Source organism: Astyanax mexicanus, chromosome 1 (assembly GCF_023375975.1).
Source record: "Astyanax mexicanus isolate ESR-SI-001 chromosome 1, AstMex3_surface, whole genome shotgun sequence".
Classification (NCBI taxonomy): Eukaryota; Metazoa; Chordata; class Actinopteri; order Characiformes; family Acestrorhamphidae; genus Astyanax; species Astyanax mexicanus.
The window spans coordinates 58,327,064-58,353,767 of NC_064408.1; the positions used below are offsets into that span (position 1 = coordinate 58,327,064).

The 26,704-nt window shown below is 36.3% G+C and overlaps 2 protein-coding genes across 3 annotated transcripts; both read right to left on the reverse strand.

Annotated features, from left to right (window-relative positions):
- Positions 1-29: 29 nt before the first annotated feature.
- LOC103030868 (uncharacterized) lies at positions 30-26,704 on the reverse strand. Its single transcript, XM_049468204.1, has 31 exons — positions 26,378-26,704; positions 26,197-26,257; positions 25,729-26,115; positions 25,325-25,432; positions 24,870-25,061; positions 24,544-24,735; positions 24,192-24,371; positions 23,896-24,087; positions 23,589-23,768; positions 23,293-23,484; positions 22,987-23,166; positions 22,692-22,883; positions 22,363-22,485; positions 22,162-22,180; positions 22,026-22,053; positions 16,444-16,516; positions 15,933-16,304; positions 15,755-15,826; positions 15,093-15,251; positions 13,619-13,668; positions 11,115-11,141; positions 10,749-10,815; positions 9,118-9,486; positions 7,193-7,300; positions 5,972-6,160; positions 4,932-5,117; positions 3,599-3,781; positions 2,660-2,845; positions 1,638-1,847; positions 392-517; positions 30-240 (listed from the first exon to the last, which is right to left on the reverse strand). The coding sequence occupies exons 1-31, from the start codon at positions 26,378-26,380 to the stop codon at positions 176-178; spliced, it is 4,671 nt and encodes a 1,556-aa protein (XP_049324161.1). The 5' UTR covers positions 26,381-26,704; the 3' UTR covers positions 30-175.
- On the reverse strand, positions 11,552-16,671 carry LOC111191469 (E-selectin). Of its 2 annotated transcripts, XM_022666494.2 has the most exons (8): positions 16,602-16,671; positions 16,444-16,516; positions 15,933-16,304; positions 15,755-15,826; positions 15,093-15,251; positions 13,579-13,668; positions 13,395-13,413; positions 11,552-13,065 (listed from the first exon to the last, which is right to left on the reverse strand). In XM_022666494.2, exons 2-8 carry the CDS (start codon positions 16,505-16,507, stop codon positions 12,987-12,989), a joined length of 855 nt encoding a protein of 284 aa, XP_022522215.1. In that variant the 5' UTR covers positions 16,508-16,516; positions 16,602-16,671; the 3' UTR covers positions 11,552-12,986. The 2 variants fall into 2 exon arrangements, with proteins under 2 accessions (XP_022522215.1, XP_049336613.1); XM_049480656.1 differs by lacking the exon at positions 16,602-16,671 and having other exon boundaries at positions 16,444-16,594.

Here is a 26,704-nt window from a genome sequence, read left to right on the forward strand (position 1 = left end):
TCTTATCTTAAACACACACACACCAATGCTTACAGTATTACACACTTTATTTATATAACAGATATATAAAGACAACCCCATAATGCTCTTAATGATGTCAAGAAATACTACAAATCTGGAAATGTCAGGGAGAGAAAGCACCAAATGTACTGTCCAGGTAGAGGCACTTCATTCACTACTTCACCTCAAAGGGGGGATTCAGATCCCCCTCCCAAGCTGAGTTATCTGGTGTGTAATGCCCTGAAAAGGGAGAAAAACACATCAGCCCTTGTGCAGATCAATAATGGGAATGAAGAATGGAGCAGACTTGACTGATAAGGAGCAGTCGGCCCTGAAATTGCTGGGCTGTTCCGTGGAGTCCTCTAGTGGGTAAGAAGAGCATTTCTTTTACCCTTTTTCTTCTTCAACATCTGTACCACCAGCACAACCAGCCCTGCAGCCAGCAGAACACCAACTGATGATCCAGCACCAATAGCAGTGTAGAGAAGCAGGCCAGTCCCTAACGACATCTCCTCGGCTGAAACACACAGACACACAAAGGACAGATTTTAACTGTGTGTTATAAGAGTCTTGTCTGTGTGACGAAATATATTTTCGAAATCCTTAGAAACCTTAGAAATATAATTTATATCATCAATGTTTGTTTATTTTAGGAAAGTGTAGAAGTAGAGTTTTGCATTTTAGGTTAATGAAGTGCAAATGGAGGTGATGAAGTATCTATTAAAGTGATCAACATGGCTAAATGAATGTGTTTTGGTCACTCTTCATACAAACCACAATTCTGCATATATCATAATGTTTGTTTAAAAAATTATATTTAAAACTATTTATCCCATCTATAGTAAATTACTTTCAATATGAGAGTATTGAATAAATATTGCTATTGGAATCATTTATTTGTATATTTGGTGTGTGTTCCCACACCTAGCTCACCATCAGTGTGTAGTCTTGTAGACCAGGGCTACACTTGGGGTTTTCAGTTAACACTTAAAAAGTAACTGGAGATGTTTTGTAAAAAAATGGTCCAAAATACCTTCAACTAGAAGCCAGACTCTTATTGAAATCTACAGGAAGTGTTTAGAAACTGTTATTTCTGCAAAAGGAGGATCTACTAAATATTGATGTCATTTTTCTGTTGGGGAGCCCAAATTTATGCACCTGCCAAATTTAGTTTAAAGTATTATTGCACTCTTTCTGTAAATCTTATAAACTTCATTTCACTTCTCTTATATCAATGTGTTCATCTGCTATATGATATATTTATCTGAAATTGCTGATTGCAACAACCAATGATTTACAAACAAAAAAATAATCAGGAGTGCCCAAACATTTTCATTCCACTGTAAATGCCAATTGTCCTCTGAGATACTGTTGTGGCTGCCCGCCACTGTAAACTGGGCTAAATGTGGAGGGTAAATCCTATCACACTGCTCAGCAATGAGTGTAAAGTATGATCTTCATTTTAGTAATAATATGGTTATGGTATGGTTAATGGTTACGGATGTATTTTACTCAGGAGTCAATGTACCAAAGGAAACTGTGTTATGATATCAGATTTCTAATAGTCCTAGATCTTCTACAGTTTACATTTGCTTTTTTATTTTTGGAATTAACAAAAGACATTTGCAAATACTTACCAATGCAGGTGGGCAGCTTTGCTGTCCAAATCCCAGTGGAGGTACAGATCAGCTCACTGGTTCCATTCAGCCTGTAGCCTTCTGAACACTGGAACATACACTGAGAGCCAAAGCTAAAGTTTCCCCTTGGGTGTAAACAGTTCATAGAAGGAACCAGAGTAGCATCCAAGTGGACGAGTGGTAAATATGAGAGGGGCTCGCACTGAACAGCTGTGTGTTTGGGTACATGCAAGATAAAAAAAGAGAGAAAAAGAGATATTTGTTTTCTAAACCTTTATAGTTCACAGTAAAAGTGAAATAGGTCAAAAATAGATATAACGTTTGTTTGTTGTAAAATATTTAACATGGTAAATATTCATGTTGAATAAATTTAGATTACCATGTAAATGTAAGACTTTTTTTTAGACAAAATTAACCACTAGACAATATTCTTATTAAACTTATAACAATATTTCAAACAAACAGTTTTGCACAAACAAAAACAGAACTGTTACACTAAAAATAACCGGTGTAATTGCACTTGTTTTTCTGTGAGATTACACCTCCCCATGCCTACAGTATGGTCTTAATTCACTTTAATTAAATTTTATGTCTGGATTTTTTTTAACCTTTGGGAAATTAAGGCCTTTTGGCCAAACAAAAATGAAATACCACTGAAGACATACCATGTGTAGTATAGTATAAAAAGAAGGATTACAATAATTATAGCAAAAAAGGAGAGAGACTGGGTGCACTGATCTTTTTCTCAGGATTCTCTTTCTCAGTCATAATCAGGGATCCAAACTTACTTGAGGTGGATTAAACAGCTATATAAAAATCACATTAAATCCAATAGTTTTTTAATAAACCTTGTTAAATGCCATATTATCACACAAAATCATTGAAAAGTTGAACAGGTGAACTTATTGATTTACTACATTTGGTCTGAAGGGGACAGGTTGTGTGTTTGACACATTTGAGAGGATATAATTGTTTTGGAGGGTATTATTTTATAATTGTGTATAAAATGAGCTTTATTTTACCATCACAGAAAGGAGTCTCTTGACTCCAGGATCCAGTCACAGTGCAGTCTAGCGAAGGTTCTCCTGTGAGTACATGACCGTCCTCACACCCGAAACTGCAGAGTGAGCCGTAACTGAAGGACCAGTGAGGATCAGAACAGTTCATCCATCCATTCTCTGGACTGAACAGCAGAGGACACTGTCGAGCTGCAGAACAAGATGTGTACAGATGAGTCAGATTTTAGAAAGATACATATTAATTATTCATTTTCATAATCTATTTCTACCTGCACACAGAAACTGTTATTAGTATGAAGTGAAAGTTTGAAATCTGCTCCACTGACAGTTGTTGTGGCTTGTTAAATCTTTTACACCTGAATATTCCAGTGATGGGAAAATATAAGAATTATCTTTTCATTTAATTTTTTATTTAACTTTACATTTAAAATGAAATCCAAATAACTAAAATATTTTATTGCTTTTTAATGTCCATTGCATTGTTTGGCATTTTTAATTTGTATTTGATATTGACCTTTTTAATTTCACAAACCATCCCTAAACAGTAAAATGAACAGTATAAAAAGTGTTCTAAACCACATAATATTAGTAAAAAATTAGCCTCTACTTTGCCTCGGTAGCTCTAATGCTGCCATTCCCTAATGTCTTGAGTCACTGTGTTTTCCAGTGCAGTGGGTGGGGCAAAGCTACTGTTTCATTGGTTGGTAAACTGTTTCATAGATTGGTTAATGGTCTATTCTGATAAAAAACAGCCCTCAATAACTGTTGTGTGCAATAAAACTTAAAAAAAGAGAAAATATGTGATGTCCATTGTAATGGACGCAGGGTCTCAAAGGGTTAAGAAGAGACATAAGACAATAGTAAAAACATCTTGAGCATTAGTGACATATGAGTGTTAACTGTGATCATGCACGGTTTGCAGTGTATTATTCCAATACCTACCTGCACATGTGGGTGTTTCTGTAGACCAGTTGCTGGTCTCCAGGCAGGTCAGTGTGCTCTCTCCTCTCAGTGTAAATCCCTTCTCACAGGTCACAGTGCAGGACGAGCGAAACGAGAACTTTCCCAGCGGGTCACTGCAGGTTACATTACCATTTGGGATCATCAGGGAACCACAAGACACAACTGAAATGACATAAGTAAGCAATGAGGTACACATAAAACTGTAAAATATAATAATGTACAAATATATAAAAATATTTTAGCTATACATTTAAAACAACTAAGCCTCATTCTAAGCATTACATAACTATTTATATACACCGCCTGGCCAAAAAAAAAAAGGTCACACTCTAACATTTTGTTGGACCGCCTTTAGCTTTGATTGCTGCATACAGTCACTGTGGCATTGCTTCAATAAGCTTCTGCAATGTTACAAGATTTATTTCAATCCAGTGTTGCATTAATTTTTCACCAAGATCTTGCAGCATTAATGATGGTAGAGTCTGACCGCTGCACAAAGTCTTCTCCAGCACATCCCATAGATTCTCTGAACTCTGTGGTGAACAATCCATGTGTGAAAATGATGATCTCATGCTCCCTGAATCACTCTTTCACAATTCCAGCACCATGAATCCTGACATTGGTATCCTGGAATATCCCCGTGTCATCAGGGAAGAAAAAATCCATTGATGGAATAACCTGGTCTATATTCAGTATATTCAGGTAGTCAACTGATCTCATTCTTTCAGCACATACTGTTGCTGAACCCAGACCTGCAGCATCAACCCCACATCATTTACTTACTTAAATCCAGGTGGCCACTTTTTTCGGCCAGGCAATGTATAATTTATTTTAGATCATATGAATATGCATAATTTAATTTTTTATATTTAGAATTCTTAATACAATCAATATACATTCCCAAATCTGCTGATCTGTGTTTATGGAATATGTATTTTCCACTGACCTTACAAATTATCAAGGTGTTTCTATCAGCAGAACTGCAGCTCACTGAATGTTCTTTAATCTTTATTACACATTTCTGAATAAACTCTTTGTTCATTGATTGATTGTTGTGCAGAAACTCCTCTTGCCCCAAATACATAATTCTGTAAGTAATAAGCCTTGCAATCAAAGCTGTGCTCAACCTAATCCATTCATATGATCTTACACACTGTCAGTTCATCAACTCTGATATACAGTAGTTTTTAAACTGAGATAAATTATATTTGTTGTGAGAGGTAAAAAAATGATGTACAGTTAAAGGTGTTGGCCTTTCTTACCCCACCCCACAGTTTATACATCAAATAACAAAATACGTTGCACATTTTACCTTCACATGTGGGTGTTTCTGCAGACCAGTTGCCTGTCTTGAGACAGGTCAGGGTGCTCTCTCCTGCTGGTGAATATCCTTCCTCACAGATCAAAGCACAGGATGAACGAAAGGAGAACTTTGCAAGAGGACCAGTGCAGGTCATATTGCCATTGGCAGGGACCATAGGGGGGCCACAAGTTACAGCTGCAAGAAGTACCACACACAGCATAAAATATTATACAAACATTAATAAAGATGCTCAATAAAAAAGTAAGAATACCCAGGTGGGTAGATGGCGCTCTCTCCCCACATCACACCTAGGGAGATGTCTGCAGCACAGGGCGTCTGTGAGCTGATGTATCGGAACAGAGTGCACTGTGATGCTACTCTGCAATGCTGCATCAGCAGCAGCTTGAAAAGAGGGGGACTTTGACTTCACATGTATCGGAGGAGGCATGTGTTAGTCTTCACCCTCCTAGTGTGTTGGGGCATCACTAGTGATAGGGGGAAACCTAATGAGTGGGTTGGGTAAATGGCCGTGTAAATTATGGAGAAAAAAGGGAAAAAATAAAAATTAAATTATAAAAAAAAATATTAAATTAAAATGTGATTATATGGTATCTCAAATTGGATTTTTGCACATGGATTTTTGGGAACAGAAATAACATGCAGTTTCTAAACTCTCCTTTTTAACCAGTAAAATGAAAATGAAATAAAAATGAAAATAAAAGTGGTTTTCACACGAGTCACATGATGGGTGTATGAAGCACACTACTGTAATAATAGTAACAAAAGACTGTTTGCATCAAGAGGCTATGTATGTCAATTTCTTAATATCTGTGTTTCCACAATCACTGTGTAAGTGTGAGACATCTTAGGTCATGTTACACAACGCCACTGAAGCTGTTTCAAAAGAAGGGAAGGGAGAGGCTCTGTCAGAATCTCTGTGAGAAATAAGTGAACTTGTGAAACTGTGGAGGTGAAGCTAATTTATTGCTCTATACCATAAAAAAGTTCCAGTCTCTGCGTTTAATTTAACATCTAGCTTGAATTGGTACCTGTACAGGTCGGGGCTGGTTGTGTCCAGTGTCCAGTATGATCACACTGGGTTGTGGGTGAGCCTACAAGCTCAAAGCCCTCCTCACAGCTGAACGTGCAGGTGGAGCTGTAGCTGTTTGAGTTGATAGGATTGCTGCAGTTCATATTCCAACCAATGACCGCCTTCATAAGTGGAGGACACTGTACAACTGTTCAGAAAAACAAACAAATGTCTGAGGATGTGTCATTATTTTGTACTTCATTTAGAATTTTAGACAAAACCTTGGTTCTATCCATTTGTGTTTATGGAACCTCTGTTGTGTTGTGTGCCAATTCCAAACTCAGTTCATTTTTTACATTTGAAATGCAATCTCTTTAAGTAGTTAACATATGTATATTTAAGACACTGTAAAAAACCTACAAATTTAATTTATTCACATTTAATTGCCCTAAACATTTGAAAAGCTTTAAAAATAAAGATATTTAAGTGATTTAGAGAGAGGTAGACTACAGTTTGAGTTGTTGATGTTGACATAGTTCAACGTAGTGTAACAGTAACTTTGATGTAAGTAGTTTATCATATATTTAATGTGCAGGAGTGTTGCACAAACATGTACAGAGCAATATTTACGCTTTTTAGCTCTGTAATTCCCCTGCTTAAGCTCTCTCTGAACCTCCCACATAGCAAAAGACATTGAATCAACGTTCATTTTTTTATCACTAATGCCTTGAAACAGTTGATTTTATGTTGATTTAACATTGATTCAATATTATGGTTTTAGATGTATGGTTTTTATTAAACTTTACTTACATTAAATATACATATTTAATGTAAGTAAAGTTGATTGTATTCAGTTTTTTTATACTTTTACTGTACTCTGGTGTAAAAAATGAACATTTAAAAAATGTATATTTACATTATTGAATAATATTATTAATTCTGTGAAGCAACTTTTATCAGAATTTATAACATTAACCGATGCCTCATATGTAATGTTAAATAGATGCTGTTTTTCCATCATCAACCTTAAAAGATGTATTTCTGCCAGAAAAAGTTCAGGTTTATTCAATGTTGTTTGCTGTCAGGGCTGGCAGTGTGTACCCACAGGCAGCTCACACTGTACAACTAAACAGGGAAAGGTAATTATACCATTGGAAAAGACACAAACACACACACACACACACACACATATGCACATGCACACACATTTTCAGTACAGTATCTGGATGGACTGCAATACCTTGTTCACAGCGAGGTCCGGTGAAGCCTTGGTGACACTGGCATTTGTAGTTCCCAATGATTTCCACACACTCAGCATGTTCACTGCAGGACGTCTCAAAACAGGACGCTGCTCAAAACCACAATACAGAATAAGAAACCTTTATAAACTACTTATGTGTTAAAAAAATTAAGAACATTCCTCTTCTTGCTTCAGTAAATAACAATTCTTAATTATTAGGACGTAGTATGCTTAGAAAATGGGTTGTGTCAATTGTGTCATCATGATTACACTGAAGATGACTCTGGCTGTGCAGTTGTAGACGTACAGGGTCAGGCAATTCACACAGCCCTATGAGATTTCAGTGTTGAGGGTCAGGAAGGAGGATGTGCTGAGGAAGTTCATGATCTGGTTGACCAGAGAGCTGTTTAGATGCAGACCTCTGGGCTCGATGTCGAACCTTGAAGGAATGCTGGTGCTAAATGAACTGAGCTGTAGTCCACAAGCTCTCACAGTAGGGGTTATAGCGTCGATGTTGCTGTGCCGTCCCTTCTGTTCCGTCTCAGCTCTCACAGCATGTTAAATTCTAAGTAGAAACTTTACTATATTCTATATACTATAGAAGCATGTACTATAAATGCATGCTTAAACAGATGCACACATCATATGAATGCATTATGCATTTAAGCCTGGACTGTAAATATTTACCATAAATACAGGAGAATTACATCAGTAAAATATATTTTTTTGTATAATACGATTTAATACAAGTTAGTTCAGACTTCTCTAAGCAAAAATCTGATGACGGGCTAACTGAAACTCCTAACTGAAGTCTGTGAGCTACTTTTTTCAAATTCATGTTAATTATTTACTCTTCTTCAGTGAATAAAGTATACTGAAGGATAGGTTCGCTTCTTCATTTGACTGATGTGACACAGTGACTTAGTTCAAGTGCATTGTGCATACTGTAATACTGTGAATAATAACAATGCTTTATTTAAAGTATTACCATATGTTGATGATGTAGGGCACCAGTAAAGTGTATATGGAGCAGAACATTATTGTCTCAAAGCCATCTTTATCCCCGCCCACAACACGATTCTCCTGTCTTTAAGATTACTCTTCATTTCATGGTCTAGCAGTAAACTGCCTCAGAAAAATAAACGGTTGTTTTAATGTTTGTGGGAATTTTGCTTGATAAACAGATTAGATGTCTAGCTAAGAAAATCAGTACTACATGATTCAGCTTTTGCTGCCTTGTGAGTGAATGTCAGAACTGGCTGCTAATGCTAATGCTAATCCTTGTTTTTATGCAATGTTATGATATTACATCAGGTTAATAAAATATGTTTTTCCAATAATAAGTAGTAGAGACTAGTAGAGAGACAATGTGGTGGGATGTAGTCCTGTATATAGTTTTATTACAGAAGGGAAACCATGATAAATACTCAGGTGCCTTTAATAGAAAAGCATGTAGATTAAATGTGATGTGGTGCTCTTACATAAAGAGAAACTGCATTTGACGGTAAAATACAAAGGAATTTACTGTCACTGATGGCAAAAACAAATGAATTCCAGTTGCATCAGTTCCCTTCATGTAAGTTTTCAGTTTTAGCCACATCCCTTCAAGATTTTGTGATCAGCTCACAGACGCCTTGTTCTGAGTGACATCACCCTTTGGAGTGATGTGGAGAGAGAGCGCCATCTACCAACCCGGAGAGAGCAAGGCGAATTGTGCTCTCTCAGGACTCTAATGGCAAGCTACATGAACAGGACTCAAACAGGCAATCTCCCGTTCATAGTGGCAGCGCTTAACCCGTTGGACCACATGGAGCCCTTCCCCCTCCCATATATAACCTTTTTAAATATCATTTTCTGTAAGATGCTGATGGAAAAAAGTATCTGCATTTATTTAACTGCTAGTGTAAGAAGGAACAGGATGTTACCTTTGTAACAAAGCGCTGCTTTCCTCTTGTTGCACCTCTCATCATTCCACTTTGCTGTGTCCTTTTGCCTCTTGATGTACATTTCCACACAATCTTCACCACTGCCCTGATTATTGGGCTCTCCGGTTGCCCAGTTGGCTGCCTCATCAGTCAGGGGCTTTCTGGTCCCCACCCACATCCACTCCCCCTCCACCTTCCTGATACCAATCCAGTAGTATGTGCGATGAAATGGCAGAATCTGGTCCAGGTAGGCAATCTCCCCCTGGTTCTGGATTGCCACCATATCTGTAAAATGTCTTTGGCACCACTGGCGAGCTGTCAACCAGTCCATGTTGTTCTCTGTTTGGTAATGGTACGTCCAGGCCTGGGCTTTAAATTGGCATGTGATAGCTGTGTTAGATTGCTCTGTATATACTGTATGTATATAAAAGGTGAATTAGATATTACTTCATGAGTAATGTGTGAGAAGTTTCGGGCATGCACTGTGTGAGGATTGTGTGAGGTGAGAACATAAGGTAAGTTAATAAAGAAGGAAGCTTCAGGCAGCTATTTCTTGGTTGATTGCATAAGTGTGGTGCAACATTTCTGTAAATTATAAACGTTTCTCCTTATTTCTACTATTTGTCTATGTTTGTCAAATATTATACTTAAAATAACTTATTTTGCATCCTTATCTTTAGACACATATTTACAAGTATTATACAAAAACATACAATAAACGATATTAAAATGTTCTTTTTAAAAAAAAAAAAAGGAAACTAACTCCACCTAAGTGAAAAAGTTGTTGCTTCCTTAATCAACCAATTAAACAGGTACTATAAGGGTATACAGGTATTAAACTATACTCACAAAGGGTACATTTCTGCCAAGTATGCTAATTCTAAACAACACTTAAATTAAACCTTTTTTTAGTAGTGTGAAAAAGACTAAAAGATGTAAACTAGCAGAAATTTCGTGAGAGTTGAAAGGTGAGAATTACTGTTATCCAACATTTATTTGTATTTTTTGGCAAAAAAACACAATTTGATGACGTTAAAGCCCTTGGAATAACATACTGTGAAATATTGATTTGAAAGGGAGACATCTTGAAAATCTTTTTTTATGTGGTATTAACATTATACCAACAGTCAAACATGGTGGATTGTAGCGTGATAGTGCGAGGATGTTTGCTACTTCAGTTTCAGGGTGTTCTAATTTACAGATCCATGCTTTCTGCTGTGAAACATTTTATTCTGCTCATTTGCAAAAACAGATAAGGTATGTTTAAATAATAATGCTTCTCTGTTTGTGCTAATTAACTGTTTTAACTTCATCCTCCCTAAGTAACTCAAATGCTGTATTAATTAAATTATTTGTCTCATTTCATAAGAGGATCTGAAACTATTTCCTGTGACAAAAATACCTTTTCTTTCCACACCACAGCCCTCAGTATTAATACGTTTTCTCTGGGCTGTTAAAATGGGTTAGTTGGGTCAGGATGGTAAAAATCTTTTAAGGTATATTTTGTATGAGGATCTGAAACCATTACTGTGATAAACAAACAAAAATAGAAGAAATCAGAAGGGTGTGAACTTTAATGTGGTTTGAGGCATAACGTTGTTGCTTTTGCATAAAGTAAGAAAATACTTTACCATTATAAACCATGATAGTAAGACTCAGCCATCCAAAACCCAGACTCATATGCTTCATAACAAACATCTGATGGACAAGAAGAACTGTATGTAAATTTATGTGTAAAATGTAATAAATTAATAACACAGAACAGTTGTGTAAATATAGTGTAACAGTAAGTGAATATCTGTAAGATATTACACTGTTGATGAACAATTACCCGTTACCAGTATTTACAGTTGTTTATAGATATACTATCAATATTTTATTTCTATTAAACACCTTAAACAGGAGTTGTCATTAAAGTACTCAATATCAACAGCAAAATGTAAAATAAGGATTGCAGTGTTTACGCTACCCTCTATGTGTAAAGTGAAGTACCTTACCTTAAGAGCATAGCTGGAGTAAGAATCCTAAGTAAGAAGTGCTCCACGCACAGTACTGTGTCTTCTGATCACAGTTTTCTCATTGTGTCAAGCTGTGCTACACCCACTAGGAAATTATGCAACGTGTTCCAAAAGTTCTGAGAATGCCAGGTCACCAACTGAAATGATCTTAATTATAATGAAGCAAAATCAGCACTGGATTCATTCATTCCGTGGGTTTTAAAGAATACAGATACAGTACATCCCCCACAATTTTGTAAATTATTCATTGTAACTTTTAATGGGACAACACTGAAGATATGACACTTTCATACAATGCAAATGCAAAGTATTCAGTGTACAGCTTTTATAACACTGAGAATTTACTGTTCCCTCAAAATAACTCAACACACAGCCATTAATCTCTAAACCACTGGCAAGAGAAGTACACCCCTAAGTAAAAATAACCAAACTGTGCCCAATTAGCCATTTCCCTCCCCAGTGTCATGTCACTCATTTGTGTTAGAAGGTCTTAGGTGTGAACAGGGAACTGTTAAATTTGGTTTTATTAGTCTCACGCTCTCACACTGACCACTGGAAGTTCAACATGGCACCTCATGGCAAAGAACTCTGAGGATCTGGAAAAAATAAATTGTTGCTCTACATAAAGACGGCTTAGGCTACACGAAGATTGCCAACACCCTGAAACTGAGCTGCAGCACGTTGGCCAAGACCATACAGCAGCTCTGTTGGGCACGTTACTTTGAAAAACTATTTAGTTATACTTACTAGTTACTTCTCCAAAAAAGTAACTGAGTTACTAACTGAGTGTCTCCACTATAAAAGTTACTAGTTACCAGTAAAAGTAACTATTGCGTTACTTTTGTGTTACTTGACCCCGTAAGCCCCACACCCCACATCATACTCTGTAAGTTAGTCAGCTAGTTAATACATTTAGAGTGTTTTTATTGTTTGCACATTATAAACCAGCTAATGTAAACTTTAGCTGTAGTAGGCTAATCTAGCTTTATGCACCGCTAGCTGCGTTAGCCTAAGCCAAGCCTGTCATACCGGAAAAATCCCACTCCTCAAAAAATTCACATACTAGAATTGGGGTTACAAATTTACAGGTTCTAAGTTTAGCAGATAACATACACATCAATATTTGAGTAGCCTACCGTTTTATCTTGTTGCAGCCTGATCTAGATCTCAGTTAGGACATGCCCTCACTGCTGTCAAGTGAAGTCAGTGAAGACTGGTCAGGTGCGGCTGGTAGCAGAGGCAGAAAAACTCAGTGCCAATATTTACTCTTATTTTATTATTTATTTATTTACTTTTTTGGTCACTGATCTTTTTTAAGACGTGCCGATTCTTTTTAAGCTGTGTTGCAGCTAAGGTTTAACTGAACCAGCCTGCTTTCTAGCTTCCATGCTGCAGCACCACTCGCTCGCTGTTGTGTATTGGCCACCACGTTTAATATTAAAAATGTTATATGTAGTGATTCCAAACAACTGTATGTATAAGATACTTAATTGAATAATGTAGCACAAACATGATTTAAGTGGACTGAAGTCACAGGTTTATGGTAAATACACACATTTAGTTTTACTGTGCTACTCAGCTTCTGCAGAAACAATTTCAGGAGGACAACAATGAACAGTGAATAATAATGATGCTAATAGGTCAAAAAGAAATACTTAATAAACAAATACATTTATCAAACCTTCTGACACTAACAATTCTTTAAAACCAGTATCATTCAGTTATACACATTTATTAATTAAAAATAATACATAATATAAAAATAAATGATCAATGCCAACAACAGACTGCACCAGACCTTGATTTTATACATGCAGTGAATGGAGTAAAATGGGCAGAGTGAGCTGAACATCACACAGTGCTCAGTGGAACCTCCTCCAGTAATGTATCTTCTTTTTCATACGTCGGATTCATTATTGCTTCCTGATTTCTGATTAAAGGAGATAAAACAGTTGTTATTATTATTATTACATTCCTAATTAAAAAGGTGCAAAGAATATCTATATCGTAATGCCACAGAGAAGCCATTTTGGTTCCCTAAAGAACTATTTCCAGTGTTTGTAATAGTTTTGTAAATGTGAAGAACCATACATTTTACATAAAGTTAAGGTTCATTAATATTTTTAAATGTTTTTCAGACTTATGTTGTTCATTTTATGAACCAAAAGTTTATTTCTAGAACATTATTATAAAGATAAATTACATTTTTTTTTATGTTTTATAAGTGTCTTATTGAGCTTAAAGAAAATGTTTCCTTACCTTATAACTGTGTTTCTTTCTACATCAAATGAAAAAAGGATAAGTTGGAAAGTAAATTTAAAGTGAAATATGTGTTACAAAATATTACATATATATATATATATATATATATATATATATATATATATATATATATATATATATATATATATATATATATCATACTAAGAACAAAAACACTCACTCTTTGTGCAGAAGTAACAGCAGAACACACAGTAGCAGACTGTGGAAAGGACGCTGCACATAGTTGAAGCCAGTAACAAATGGCCATAACCTGAGAACAGCAAAGAAAAGAACAATTCACAAACATTTTCATTAAATTTCTGTCTAGACATTATTTAACTACATCATAGTGTAGCTTTATATAATTAAACATTTAATTTATAAAAATAAAATTAAAGTATACAGCATTCCTCCAAAATTTTAGGTGTTATTTAAGATGTAATGAAATTCTGTTAGTGTAATATGCAGAGCCAGTATAATTATTGTTCACAGCAGGGGTGGATAGAAAGCAGTTTACTGGGATGTTTATTGCCTTTAAAGCTTCACAATGGTAAATGTTTCCTATTGCCGGTGCCCTGTTCACAGAATTTCACTTTTTATTCATTAACAACAGAGCCTGTAGGTTGAAGATCAATTTATATATATATATATATATATATATATATATATATATATATATATATATATATATATATATATATATATATATATATATATATATATATATTATGAGTGGTCAGTTTTTATTGCTTAGTCAGTATATCCATCATTGACACCAAAAAAAGCACTGTTCACTCTCTGCTAAATCAAGAGTCTGGTTTGGTTGGATAACAACTGCATCAGATTATTAAAAACTTGACAATATGTGTCACCACTGTGATATACAGCAGCAGAGAAGGTGATGGTTATGAGGGCTGGGTTAGTGAAATATGATTAACTAATGCCAATCTTTAAACACATACAGTATGTATGCTCAAAAAATAGTTTGGGAATTTATATCTTATTCATAAAACACAATTTACAAGTGCCATAGAGTTAAATTGTCTGTAATTGTTAAGTTATCACGAGTGACTGATAGCTAAAACACTGTGATTGCAGTGTAAATATCATACATTTCTGCAACAAATTCTTGATTTTGGTCATGAGATCAGTTGGTTTCGTGGTCTGTGCTAGTTTCTATATTTGTCTACACTAAACCAACATCAGATGAAGCCAGTAAAAACACATTGCCTATTGTTTTATGAAGGAGTTTGTCTAAGCTGTTTTCTTTTCTTAATGATGGAGCGGAACATGCAGGGCGTTGTAAGACAAAATAATTATTTTATCAACATTGCTTACAATGCATTTGGAAAGCCTTCAAACATTTTCTCTTTCTTCTTTTTATATGTTCTCATGTTAAGGGTGCTAAAATTAAAATTGTATTTTTTTATCGCTTTACATTTAATACCCAACAGTAAGAAAGTAAAAACACAAAGAGAAAAAACCCTAAAATTTCAACAGTATTCAGACCCTTTGCTATGACACTTAGGACTGATTTAAAAAAAGACACAGCATTGTCTATAAGGTTTCACAGCTGACGATAACAAAGAGTGAAAAACAGAGTGCAGATTGATGGGGAAAACTAGATGGTACAACATGATGATTATATTAATTGGATGTTATCATTAATTTTAGGTAGTTTATGTATGTTCTTACTTGCACACAGTGGTCTAAAGAGGCTCCATGAGCCACCAGGTCGACAGCTGTATTCCTGAGGGCCCAGAAGCAGGTGACCAGGGAGGCACTCCACTGTACACAACGGGCTTTTGTCTGTAGAGCAGTTCACTTTCCCACCAACAACAGACATCTGGATGCCTAAATGTTGTACACAATTTTGTACAATTATATAGACCATAAGTATACTAACTGTGCAAGAATATAAAAATTATTTTCGGTCCTAATACTCAAATAAGCACAGCTCACTAACAGCTTTTTAATAAAAGCTTCTTCAATGCTACAAGTTAGCTAGCACTTTTTTAGCACTGTGTTTTTGACAGGCAAATAACACAATAAAATATCCACACCAGCTATTCGAACTGTACTGTACTACTGCTACTCCACTAGCACAAGATGTAACAAAATTTGTATTTTTATCTAACAATTCAAGAGCTTCTACAAAAAACGTTGACCACAATGCAAATAGAAAGTGTATACTGATTTGTTGTAGGTCCAGAACAATAAGAAGACAACAGTAAAGCTAGAATTGTGAGGATTTTGCATGGCTCAGAAAATCATTGAATTTTGTTTCTGAGAGAAAACATAAAAATGAGAGGAAATGGTTTAAAAGAGCTGTGATTTGAGACCAAAGATGAGCTTACAAGTGCAGTTGTAGCCGTTGATCGTCTCCTGGCACTTTGCTCCATTGACGCACGGGTTTGACCTGCAGTGTTCTGCAATTGAAATGACAGATGGCGCTGTAAGTTTTCTAATGTGTTACAAAGGATTACTCTTTTACATAACTTATACACAAATACAGATATTGCCTTATAATATTACCTGTATAGCACAGGGCAAGTTTTGTTTTACTACACGTTTCGTCATTAAACTTGCCGTTACGCTCAGGTTCATTACGCCTTATGGACATTTCCACACAGTCCTCATTTTCCTTTATGTTATTGGGTTCATTTGGATCCCATAATTCTTGACTCTCCATTTTCCTTGACGTTCCATACCACATCCAGACACTAGAGTTCTTTCTGAGGCCAATCCAGTATTTATTTGTTTGTAACAGTTCACGCTTAAGATAGTCATGCTGCTCCCTGTTCTGAATGACCATCAGACCTGTGTAGTTCTTAGTACACCAGGTGCTGGAGTTGGACCAGCTCATGTTCTGGTTAGAGACGGAGTAGCTCCAGCTTGTGACAGCCACTGTTGAGTTATAAGAGAATACAAAGCATTAGATCCCATGAGACACACCAACAAATCCTGCTTCAGCTGAAGTATAATAATGTGTGTTTGGGTTCTAAATGTTTTAAGTGAGAGAGTAATGAAAACACAGTACACTCACCAGATGTCAGTCTGAGGTACAGCAGAAGCTGCATCTGCAGACACATCACCCTGAGAAACATCATACCTACAGTCTGAAAATAAAAAGAGTATTAGTACAAATCAGTCTGTTTTCTATTCAGTACAGCAAAATACACAAATCTAACAGTCTGTACATACCCAGATCCGATGACTGTCCGGGTCTATTTGGACGCTAAAATCCAAGTCCTTTGCTTATTCACCGGTTTTCATATAAGCACAGACTTTCTCTTACAAAAAAATAACAGGATGTGTTTTATGACATTTTTATGACCGCAGTGTTTTATCAACTGACCTCTGGCCTAACGATAAATGCTAAATCCTGGCAGGATTTCATTCCACCCATTCCCAACCCACAACCCCCAAACCTCCAACACCCTCACACACACACACACACACACTTTGTATTTTCAGGTTACTTTGGAACAATTGCCGACATTTCCTTTTTTAAGTGAAATGTATTGTTGAGAAAGAGCTTTACACTAAATCACACAAATTATTAGATTATTACAATTTATTTAAAAAGCGTTAGTACACAACCATGTGCATATTGCAATATGTTGTGAAATAAAGCTTTTGATATTAATTTCTGAGTTCAGAGTTTCCAGAGTGAGTGAACTTCATTCAACCCTTAATATGGCTGCTCAAATCTTAGTTTTGGAACTTATTACCTTTGTATTTTGTATAAAAAATTTTAAAAAAGCAGATTGATCTGAAGCAGATTGTATGAAACAAAATTCATAAATTTTTTACAAACATTTTTTGCTGTAATAATTCCTTTAGATTTTAGAAGTGAACTGTTTTGTTTAGATTGTATTCTATTTCTCAATAAGCAAAACACATTAAAAAGGATAGCTGTGTTCAGTTTTGTGGGATGTGTTGTGACAGTGTATAGTCTGCTTTCAGCTTTTAATCATACTAAATCTGTTTGAGGGCTTCAAAGACATATCTATGAAAACCTCACTGTTTACTTGTCATGAGCATTAAACTGTACAAAGAAGAGAATGATTGCGATCAGCAACATTTTAAATAGTTACACTAAATAGTTTCAATAATTGACTCGCAGAGAATCTTCAGTCTGCTAAACATGAGTGTGTGTGGGTGTGTGGTTGTGTGGTTGTGTGTGAGTGGGGGCGGGGGGAGTAATTAAGAAATAAGGGTAAATCTAAAAGGTATCTTTAGGGATCCTCATGCATCCACAACCTGTCTACACAGCGTGTGTAAACTCTCAAAGAACTTTACAGGAAAATGATAAAAGTGTCTAAACTATCACTCTAAAAGGATAAAAAAAACATTCTTTACAATTAATAAGAAGATACTGTAAATGTGTTAAAATTCAGTATTACATGTCTTTTTTTCAAACACAAAAACCAAAAACTGCTATGATGTCATTAGAAATATTGCAGCCTGATCTAGGGCATGAGGTAGGTTTTCTTCCTGAACAGAAAGCATTGTCACACCCCTCACACTGACACTGAATATTACACCTGAAACACCTCCCGTAACATTGCTCAGAGCTCAGCGCATTAGGGTCACAACCTGCATATCAGTGGCAGCAACAGTGGCAGGAAGAGGCCAGGCCAGAGCGGCCCGGTCATCTAAACAGTAACTCAATGCATTCAACACACTGCAGGCCCCCAATCACACACAGATGATGGGAATCAGGGAAATACGGTAAATCCCTCTATAAGGTTCATTTTGGTTCCTAATCAGTATGGGATCTTAGTCACTTCCAGTACTGGTACTTCCTTTCATTCCTCGGCAACACTGAGAATAGTTTTAAAAGCACAAAAAATAATTTTAGATTGCTTAATGTTCCACAGTGTAAAATTCAAATCTTCTGAATCATATTCTGAACCATGTAACTACTCTTTCTTTCTCAATTCATGAATTATAATTGCATTATATCTTACAGTACAAAGTAATAAAAACTCTCCAAGTAACCTAATTGTAATATTCAGGTTTCCTAATCTTCAGTTAATGTTTATTGACCTTGCCATTTTTTTAAAGCTACTGCTGAAGAGACAGGGCTTGGTATTAGAGATGTATAGTAACAAAGTAGAACTATTTCACTACTAGAATGGTGTATCTGTATCTACTGGAGTGTTATTTTTATTTCACTACTGTACTAAACTACTAAAATGCTGTATCTGTACCCAATAGAGTATTATTTTCCGTCACTATTGTACTTCAGTACAAAAATGCTGTATTTTAAGTGATGTTCAGGAGGAAAATGTACACAGAATAAAACGTGCAGGGTTCTAAGCATATTAATTTATCACAGAATGCAATAGAGACAAAGCCCATTCATTCTGGCCATATGGAAATTCAGCATATGGAACATCAAATATGGGCATGTGAGGACTACAGAATGAAGCATTACTACAATGGTCTATTAATAGAACCCCAAAATAATTTTGTGGCCCCTGTGTTTGACATATAAGGTTTATGTGGTACCTAAAGTAAGAAGACACACCAATGGATGGTTTTTCAGTGGGCCAACCCAGGGGACTCCGTAAGCTAGTAGAGCAGATCAAACTCTCAAATACATAAAGTGGAATGTTCCAGGACCAGAAAAGATCTCTTTAAAATTTTGAAAGGAACGTATCTTTATCATATAAATAATCAAAAAATATGAATATATGTCCATGGGGTGAATGTGAATGGTTTAGAACCTGTCAGTAAATAATTATTATGGCAAAGAGGAGAAAAAATTATTCAAAAGATCTAAATATCCGTACACTTTTTTCCACAAGTGAGTAAAAACGATTTTTGCTTAAGACCTAGAAAAGGTGCATCCTGAATTCTGTGTGGTGCAACTATAGCTTGTTCTATAGCTCGCCAACGAGTTAGCACAGGAGCATCCAACCATGTCCTCAACAACCTCAACTGAAATGACTAACTTATGTGTACAAATTTGGTAAATCAATTTCCCCCAAAGATTTAGGGCAGCGCAAGGTAGCACATTTATTATTCCAGATAAAACTAAATGAATCTAATTCTTAAAAAAATGGTGGGGAAATAAAAAAAAATAACAAGTGGAAGGATATTCATTATATTACTGATATTATTCCATGGAGGGTATGGTGTAGAGGAGACCACCTAATCAAATCTTGTCTAATTTTGTCAATAAGAGAGGCAAGATATTTAAACCTAGATATTCAGAGGTCGGAATTTCAGAAGGAACAGAATGCTTCAGCAAGAGCATCAATACAGACTTTGACTACTTAATTTTGTGTACTAAGAGCCTGCCGAATTGGTTCAATAGAGAAATAACATTTGGAAAATAGCTGGATATATCTGATAGATAAAGTATAAGTGTGGTAGTGTCATGGTCTTGGGCTGCTTTGCTGCTTTAGGACCTGGACAACTTGCTGTAAAAGATGGAGCCAGGAATTCTGCTGTTTACCAGATAATCCTGAAAGAGAATGTTTGACCATCTGTTCGTGACCTCAAGCTCAGGTGTGCTTGGGTTCTGCAGCAGGACAATAATCCAAAGCACACAAACAAGTCCACCTCTGAAGGGCTTAAAAATATAAAATGAAGGTTTTGAAGTAGCCTAGTCAAAGTCTGATTGAGATGCTGTGGCATGATCTTAAACTCTTCAATTAAACAATTCTGTAAAGAAGAGTGGAACAAAATTCCTCCAAAGAGATGTAAAGGACTCACTGTCAGTTATCATTAAAGCTTGATTGCAGTTTTTGCTGCCAAGAACGACACAACCGAGTTATTCGATTTAGAGGGAAAACACTTTTTTACACAGGGCCAGATACATTTGTATATATTTTTTCCTTTTATACATACAAATATCATTTAAAAAATGCTTATCTTTATCTTATAGGTAATCTTTGTCTGATATTAAAGTCTGTTTATTATTAAAATTAGAGCAGTCCGGGAAGAGAAGCAGGCGCGGGTCTGGCTGCTGGTAAGCCTTCAAGCGGGACATTTGCGGCCCGTTTACTTTTTTGGAGCGGCCCGCGAGGTATTTCAGAAATAGAATGAAAGTTGGTCCGCTGTTAAGAAGGTTTTTATAATGTGAGATTCAAAGTTTGAACGCTAGGTGTCAGAAACAGGCAAAAGAGTCTAAAAGCGGAGAGGGTGCGCATTTCTAGCGCAGAAAAACAGAGTCTAAGAGTTGCTGTAATTAAGGAGTTTAATATTAAGAGACATCATGAAATTAAACATCAATTTAAAAGTTCTTAGTTTACACAACACTGTCAAAGATAAAGATAGTAAGTCAAGTAAAATTATGTGTAAATGAAATAATCAGGAAAAAAGTATTATTTAAATTGAAATTATATTTCATTATTTGTTTTATTACTTCAAATATATTTCTCCTTCTGGCCCCCAACAAAAAAAGTTTGGACACCCCTGCTTTAGGATGTCTTGCCTGTTGATGTAGTCAATGATTCTCGCTTTACTCTGGATGGTGTGCAAGTTAATTCCGCTGGGGGGAAGCACTTTGAACACTGCTTTTGACCCTGCTCGATTTTGTCTTTGCCCATGCATTGGGCGTTGATCTAATTTTCAACTAACGTTACTCTTTTATGAATTGTCTAATAAACATCTTGGTTTATTTTAGATCAACAAGCATCTGGTTGTGTCACATTACAATATTACACATAAACACATTTCTATGTTAAATAGTATGCTATATATATGAACATGCATACATACATAATTATTAAGAACGTATTAACACCCTTGAAGTCAGATGAAAAAAATATAGTGCACATATATTTTGTTTCAGTTTTTATTTTGTTAATTAACATAAATACTGGCATCAAATTCATTTAATATGTGTCAATTTCTTGGACAGGGATAAAGACTAGATGTAGAATATATTTTTATTTCAGTAGAAAATAAAAATTCCAAATGCTGGCTTAATGAATTCTTAATAAACTAGGCTTAATCCCTCTAAAGGAAACTGCCCCAAACATAGGTATTGTAGTTTCACAAAAAATGTAAAAAAAAAAAATGTTTATGGTTACATAAACATGTAGTATCAATACATTGTCAAAATGTATACACAATACCTGATTTTAATTGTTTGAATCACATAAACTTGGCTCTATGAAAAACACAGGATAAGGCACAGTAACCATAGTAGCTGTTCTAAATATATTCAAAAACATTAAACAAAATACCAAACATTTCTTCATATTCAAAAGTCAACACAAAAATACCACAGAACAATGTGTTCAATAAATAACATAATAAATACTTCCACTGGGAAGATAATAAAATAAATAATTAAAAATATTCAGTACAGTATATTTGTTCAGTCACAGTACAGTGTATCGAGGATCAACCCTAATTCATTTTCCATTTCCGAGAGTATTCGTTTCTTCTGGAGAAAATATTCTTGCAAAACTGCTAGTGCAACGTCTGTCAAGAGAAGAATAAAAACATCAGATTAATATTTTTATATATTTTTAACAAAGATTTAACACAATATCTAACCAAATCTAGCTATTTATTTTAGTAATGATTATAATCATGTACTCACAAAAAAGTTGTTGTATTTGTTGATCTCTAAATTAGACTGTCATTGCTTTTGTATACTTGGGGCGACACATCAATGTCTGAGTCACTGTGGAAAAAAACAGATATTAGTCCATTGAGCCCCACTATAGAAATCAATAAATATAAGGATGTCATTCAAAAAAAAGTGCAGAATGTAAAGGAGGCTATAACTCACCTTAAATCAAACTTTTCAGCTGAAAGCAAGACATAAAGAAAAAACATAATTAATATTAGCTTTTTAGTAAAACACAAAATCATATTTAATATTTACAATTTTTAACAAAATTGTATTAAAAGCAATTTAAAGATACATGTAGATCTACTGATAAAGAACTAAAACACTGTTGCTGAGACACTACAATGTTAACCTGCTCACCTTTCTGCTTGAGTTTCTTCAGTATCCAGGCAGCCAGAGCAAGGCTGGAGAAAGCAGTAGCACCTCCTGCTACGGTCAGGCCAGTTACTACAGGGTCACTCAAGAAAGAGTGAGCTGGAGAAGCTGGACAAGTAAGTAGAACAAATAAAGAAATCAACCGTGGACTCCTTTTCATTTTACATTTGATAAATTTGTTGTGTGTCTAACCTATTAGCAAGATACTTGGAAACAGAGCACCCTGAGGGTGTCATCTTAGTGTCTTAAGCTTAATAGCAAAAGAACTGTCACACAGTGCACTACTACAATTTAATCTAAGTCTAGCTTCTTACCTTCACAGATGGGTTTTGAGTCGTTCCACTGTCCAGTGGCTTCACACATCAGCTTGCTGGAGCTTGAGCTGGTCAGTGTGTATCCCTCCTGACAGCTGAACTCACAGGTGGACTGATAGCTGAAGATTCCTAGAGGATGATTACACTGCATGGTGGCGTGGAGAGGCTCGGATATCTCAGAGCACTGGACAGCTGTGGAATAACCAATACAAAATATAATAATAAGTTTATCAGTCGAGTATATAGTCTCAAAATATAAAATAAATTATATGCAGTATGGACTTCTGCCTCTTACCTTCACAGTACGGCATCTCCTGACTCCACTCTGCAGATTCAGTGCAGCTCACTTCTGGTGTCCCCTTAAGTTGGAAACCCTCATTGCAGCTGAAGCTGCAGATGCTGCCATAACTGGACCTCTCCCCACTGCAGGTCATTCTGCCATTTGCAGGGTCCTCAAGAGCTGGACAAAGGACAGCTGAAAGATAGAAAGTATACATTAGATCAGGTTTATTTAACAACTCGCATAACAAACTTTAGCTTCATAGTAAAAGAACTGTCACACAGTGCACTACTACAATTTAATCTAAGTGTAGCTTCTTACCTTCACAGACGGGTTTTGAGTCGTTCCACTGTCCAGTGACTTCACACATCAGCTTGCTGGATCTTGAGCTGGTCAGTGTGTATCCCTCCTGACAGCTGAACTCACAGGTGGACTGATAGCTGAAGATTCCTAGAGGATGATTACACTGCATGGTGGCGTGGAGAGGCTCGGATATCTCAGAGCACTGGACAGCTGTGGAATAAACAATAAAAAAATACAATAATAAGTTTATCAGTCGAGTATTCAGTCTCAAAATATAAAATAAATTATATGCAGTATGGACTTCTGCCTCTTACCTTCACAGTACGGCATCTCTTGACTCCACTCTGCAGATTCAGTGCAGCTCACTTCTGGTGTCCCCTTAAGTTGGAAACCCTCATTGCAGCTGAAGCTGCAGATGCTGCCATAACTGGACCTCTCCCCACTGCAGGTCATTCTGCCATTTGCAGGATCCTCGAGACCTGGGCAAAGGATAGCTGAAAGATAGAAAATAAACATTAGATCAGGTTGATGTGCTAACTAATATAAAAAATCTTCAGCTTTATAGTAAAAGAACTGTCACACAGTTCACCTTTAAAATTTAATCTAAGTCTAGCTTCTTACCTTCACAGATGGGTTTTGAGTCGTTCCACTGTCCAGTGGCTTCACACATCAGCTTGCTGGATCTTGAGCTGGTCAGTGTGTATCCCTCCTGACAGCTGAACTCACAGGTGGACTGATAGCTGAAGATTCCTAGAGGATGATTACACTGCATGGTGGCGTGGAGAGGCTCGGATATCTCAGAGCACTGGACAGCTGTGGGATAAACAATAAAAAAATACAATAATAAGTTTATCAGTCGAGTATTCAGTCTCAAAATATAAAATAAATTATATGCAGTATGGACTTCTGCCTCTTACCTTCACAGTACGGCATCTCTTGACTCCACTCTGCAGATTCAGTGCAGCTCACTTCTGGTGTCCCCTTAAGTTGGAAACCCTCATTGCAGCTGAAGCTGCAGATGCTGCCATAACTGGACCTCTCCCCACTGCAGGTCATTCTGCCATTTGCAGGGTCCTCAAGACCTGGGCAAAGGATAGCTGAAAGAGAGAGATTTTACATTAGATCAATTTGATGTGTGTCTAACCCATTTACAAGACGCTTAAAAATTAAGCAACTTGTGGGTGTCATCTTAGTGTCTTCAGCTTCATAGCAAACAAAAAATTGTCACACAGTTCACCTCTAAAATTTAATCTAAGTCTATCTTCTTACCTTCACAGATGGGTTTTGAGTCGTTCCACTGTCCAGTGGCTTCACACATCAGCTTGCTGGAGCTTGAGCTGGTCAGTGTGTATCCCTCCTGACAGCTGAACTCACAGGTGGACTGATAGCTGAAGATTCCTAGAGGATGATTACACTGCATGGTGGCGTGGAGAGGCTCGGATATCTCAGAGCACTGGACAGCTGTGAAAACAATGAATTAAAAGATTCATATTATTATTTACAATATGGACAAAGCCTTTGAATAAAATATCTATGAGATGCTTTTGTAAATGTCCCTGATTAAGTTAAATGATAATAATTCAAAATTTACTCACGTTCACAAGTTGGTGGTTTAGTTGACCAAGTTGCCAAGCTTTCGCACCGTGTTGTTTGTGAGCCGACTGCCTGGTAACCTTCATTACAGGTGTACTCACACTGAGAATTATAGGAGAACCCTCCGTTTGGGTGGACACAGTGGACACTGCCATTCTCAGGATTAAATATGTCCTCTGCTTGGCATTTGACAACTGTAGATTAGAAAAGCAGTTACAATATTAGTAGTACATTCCAAGTAAAATGTAAAATGTCTGTTGTCACTGAACTTGTGTTTATGGTTTGGAACATTATAGGCATCACTGAGAAAGACATTTAACACCATACCATTACCAAGTTGCTAAATATGATTGTCCCTGATAGTGGCTAATTAAATTTACTTTAAACAAATAAATTATAGATTAATGAAGAATCACTGAGAAGGACCCACAGTAAAGTTCTGACCAATGACACATACCATTTTCACACTTTTCTCCATAGAAACCTTCAAAACATTCACACTTGTGGCTGTTGATGGTCTCCACACACTCGCCATGGTAGCTGCAGGAGTCTTTCTCGCAGGATGCTGAGGAATAGAAGGACTGTGTTATTTTTTTCCTAACCCTAATTTTTTTTAACATGCTAATCTTTTATAACAACACATACGCATAGCTAAGGCAGTACAAGTACTTCTTGAAACGGATGAATGTGTTCATGAAATCAAGCCAATCAATCTTTATATATATATATTAATCAACCCCCTTTCATAATATTTGAGGGATTATACAGAAAACCTTTTTCATTCTCTAAGATTGTTTTCAGTTTATATTCCTTTAAAAGGCTCAGTTGAAAGCTCTGGAACCTGATCCATATGTTACATACCAGTGTAGCAAAGGGCAGTCTTCTTTTTTTTGCAGGACTCATCGTTCCATTTTCCTTCATCCTTTTCTCGCTTAATGTAGATCTCCACACAGTCCTCATTGTTTCGCCCATTATTGGGCTCATGCTCTGCCCAGTTCTCAGCCTCAGCTGTCAGCTTCTTGTTGGTGCCCACCCAGGTCCAGCTGTTGTTGATCTTGCGGATGCCGATCCAGTAGTATCCACTCACTCGGGGGAGGATGCTGTTGAGGTGGTTGATTTCTCCGTGGTTCTGGATTGCTACCATATCTGTGTAGTTTTTCTTACAAAATGTACGGGCTTCATCCCAGTTCATTTTTGTGTTGGAGTAGTTGTAGGACCAGCCTTGTACTGTGGTCCAATAAAGAAGCACTGTCAAAAAAAGAGGAGGTTAATCAAGCAATGTTGTAATTTCAACATTGTAATCCTTTCAATGTTAACTTTATAACTTACTTGAAAACAGAAGGAAAAGTGAAAAATGTATAGTTTTGAAGCTGATTGTTCTCTGCAAGTCCTGTAAAAAAAGACACATTTTTCACGAACGCCCTATTTTGCGCTTAAATGTTCTATATACCATTAACAAACATTAACAAAATGAACTGTAAACTATTAAAACCTCATTCAATGTACTTACCATTGTAAGTGATCTTTTTAGTCGTGTTCAATATCACAGTGCAGGTGATGTGTCTTTTTCAGAGGATTGAATGGTTCTGAGTTTAAAGCTGTTGTGATGCTGTATTTAAAGAGGTGGTCCACAGACTGGACAGCGTCCATTCTTCCCGGAATCAGAGGTGATAAGATCCACTAAGAGGTCTGGAATTCCTCCGCTGGAAATACCCTCCTCTGGCACTTTCTCTCTTTCACACTTTCGTTTTTTTCCATTTCTGGACTATAAAGAGGAAGCAAGCAGCAAGTCAGGAAGCTTGCACCCCTCCTTCTTCCATGTTTTTCATGCCGTCAA

Bases quoted from the DNA above. Each gene is read 5' to 3' on its own strand.
- LOC111191469 (XM_022666494.2), bottom strand. From the start codon at position 16,507: ATGATGTTTCTCAGGGTGATGTGTCTGCAGATGCAGCTTCTGCTGTAC. The intron at 16,305-16,443 runs GTGAGTGTACTG...ATAACTCAACAG, and splicing joins GTACCTCAGACTGACATCTG to TGGCTGTCACAAGCTGGAGC. The intron at 15,827-15,932 runs GTAATATTATAA...TTTCAATTGCAG, and splicing joins ACTTGCCCTGTGCTATACAG to AACACTGCAGGTCAAACCCG.
- LOC103030868 (XM_049468204.1), bottom strand. The intron at 26,116-26,196 runs GTAAGTTATAAA...TTTTTTTGACAG, and splicing joins ACTTTTCCTTCTGTTTTCAA to TGCTTCTTTATTGGACCACA. The intron at 22,486-22,691 runs GTAAGAAGCTAG...TTACTTGTCCAG, and splicing joins CTCAAAACCCATCTGTGAAG to CTTCTCCAGCTCACTCTTTC.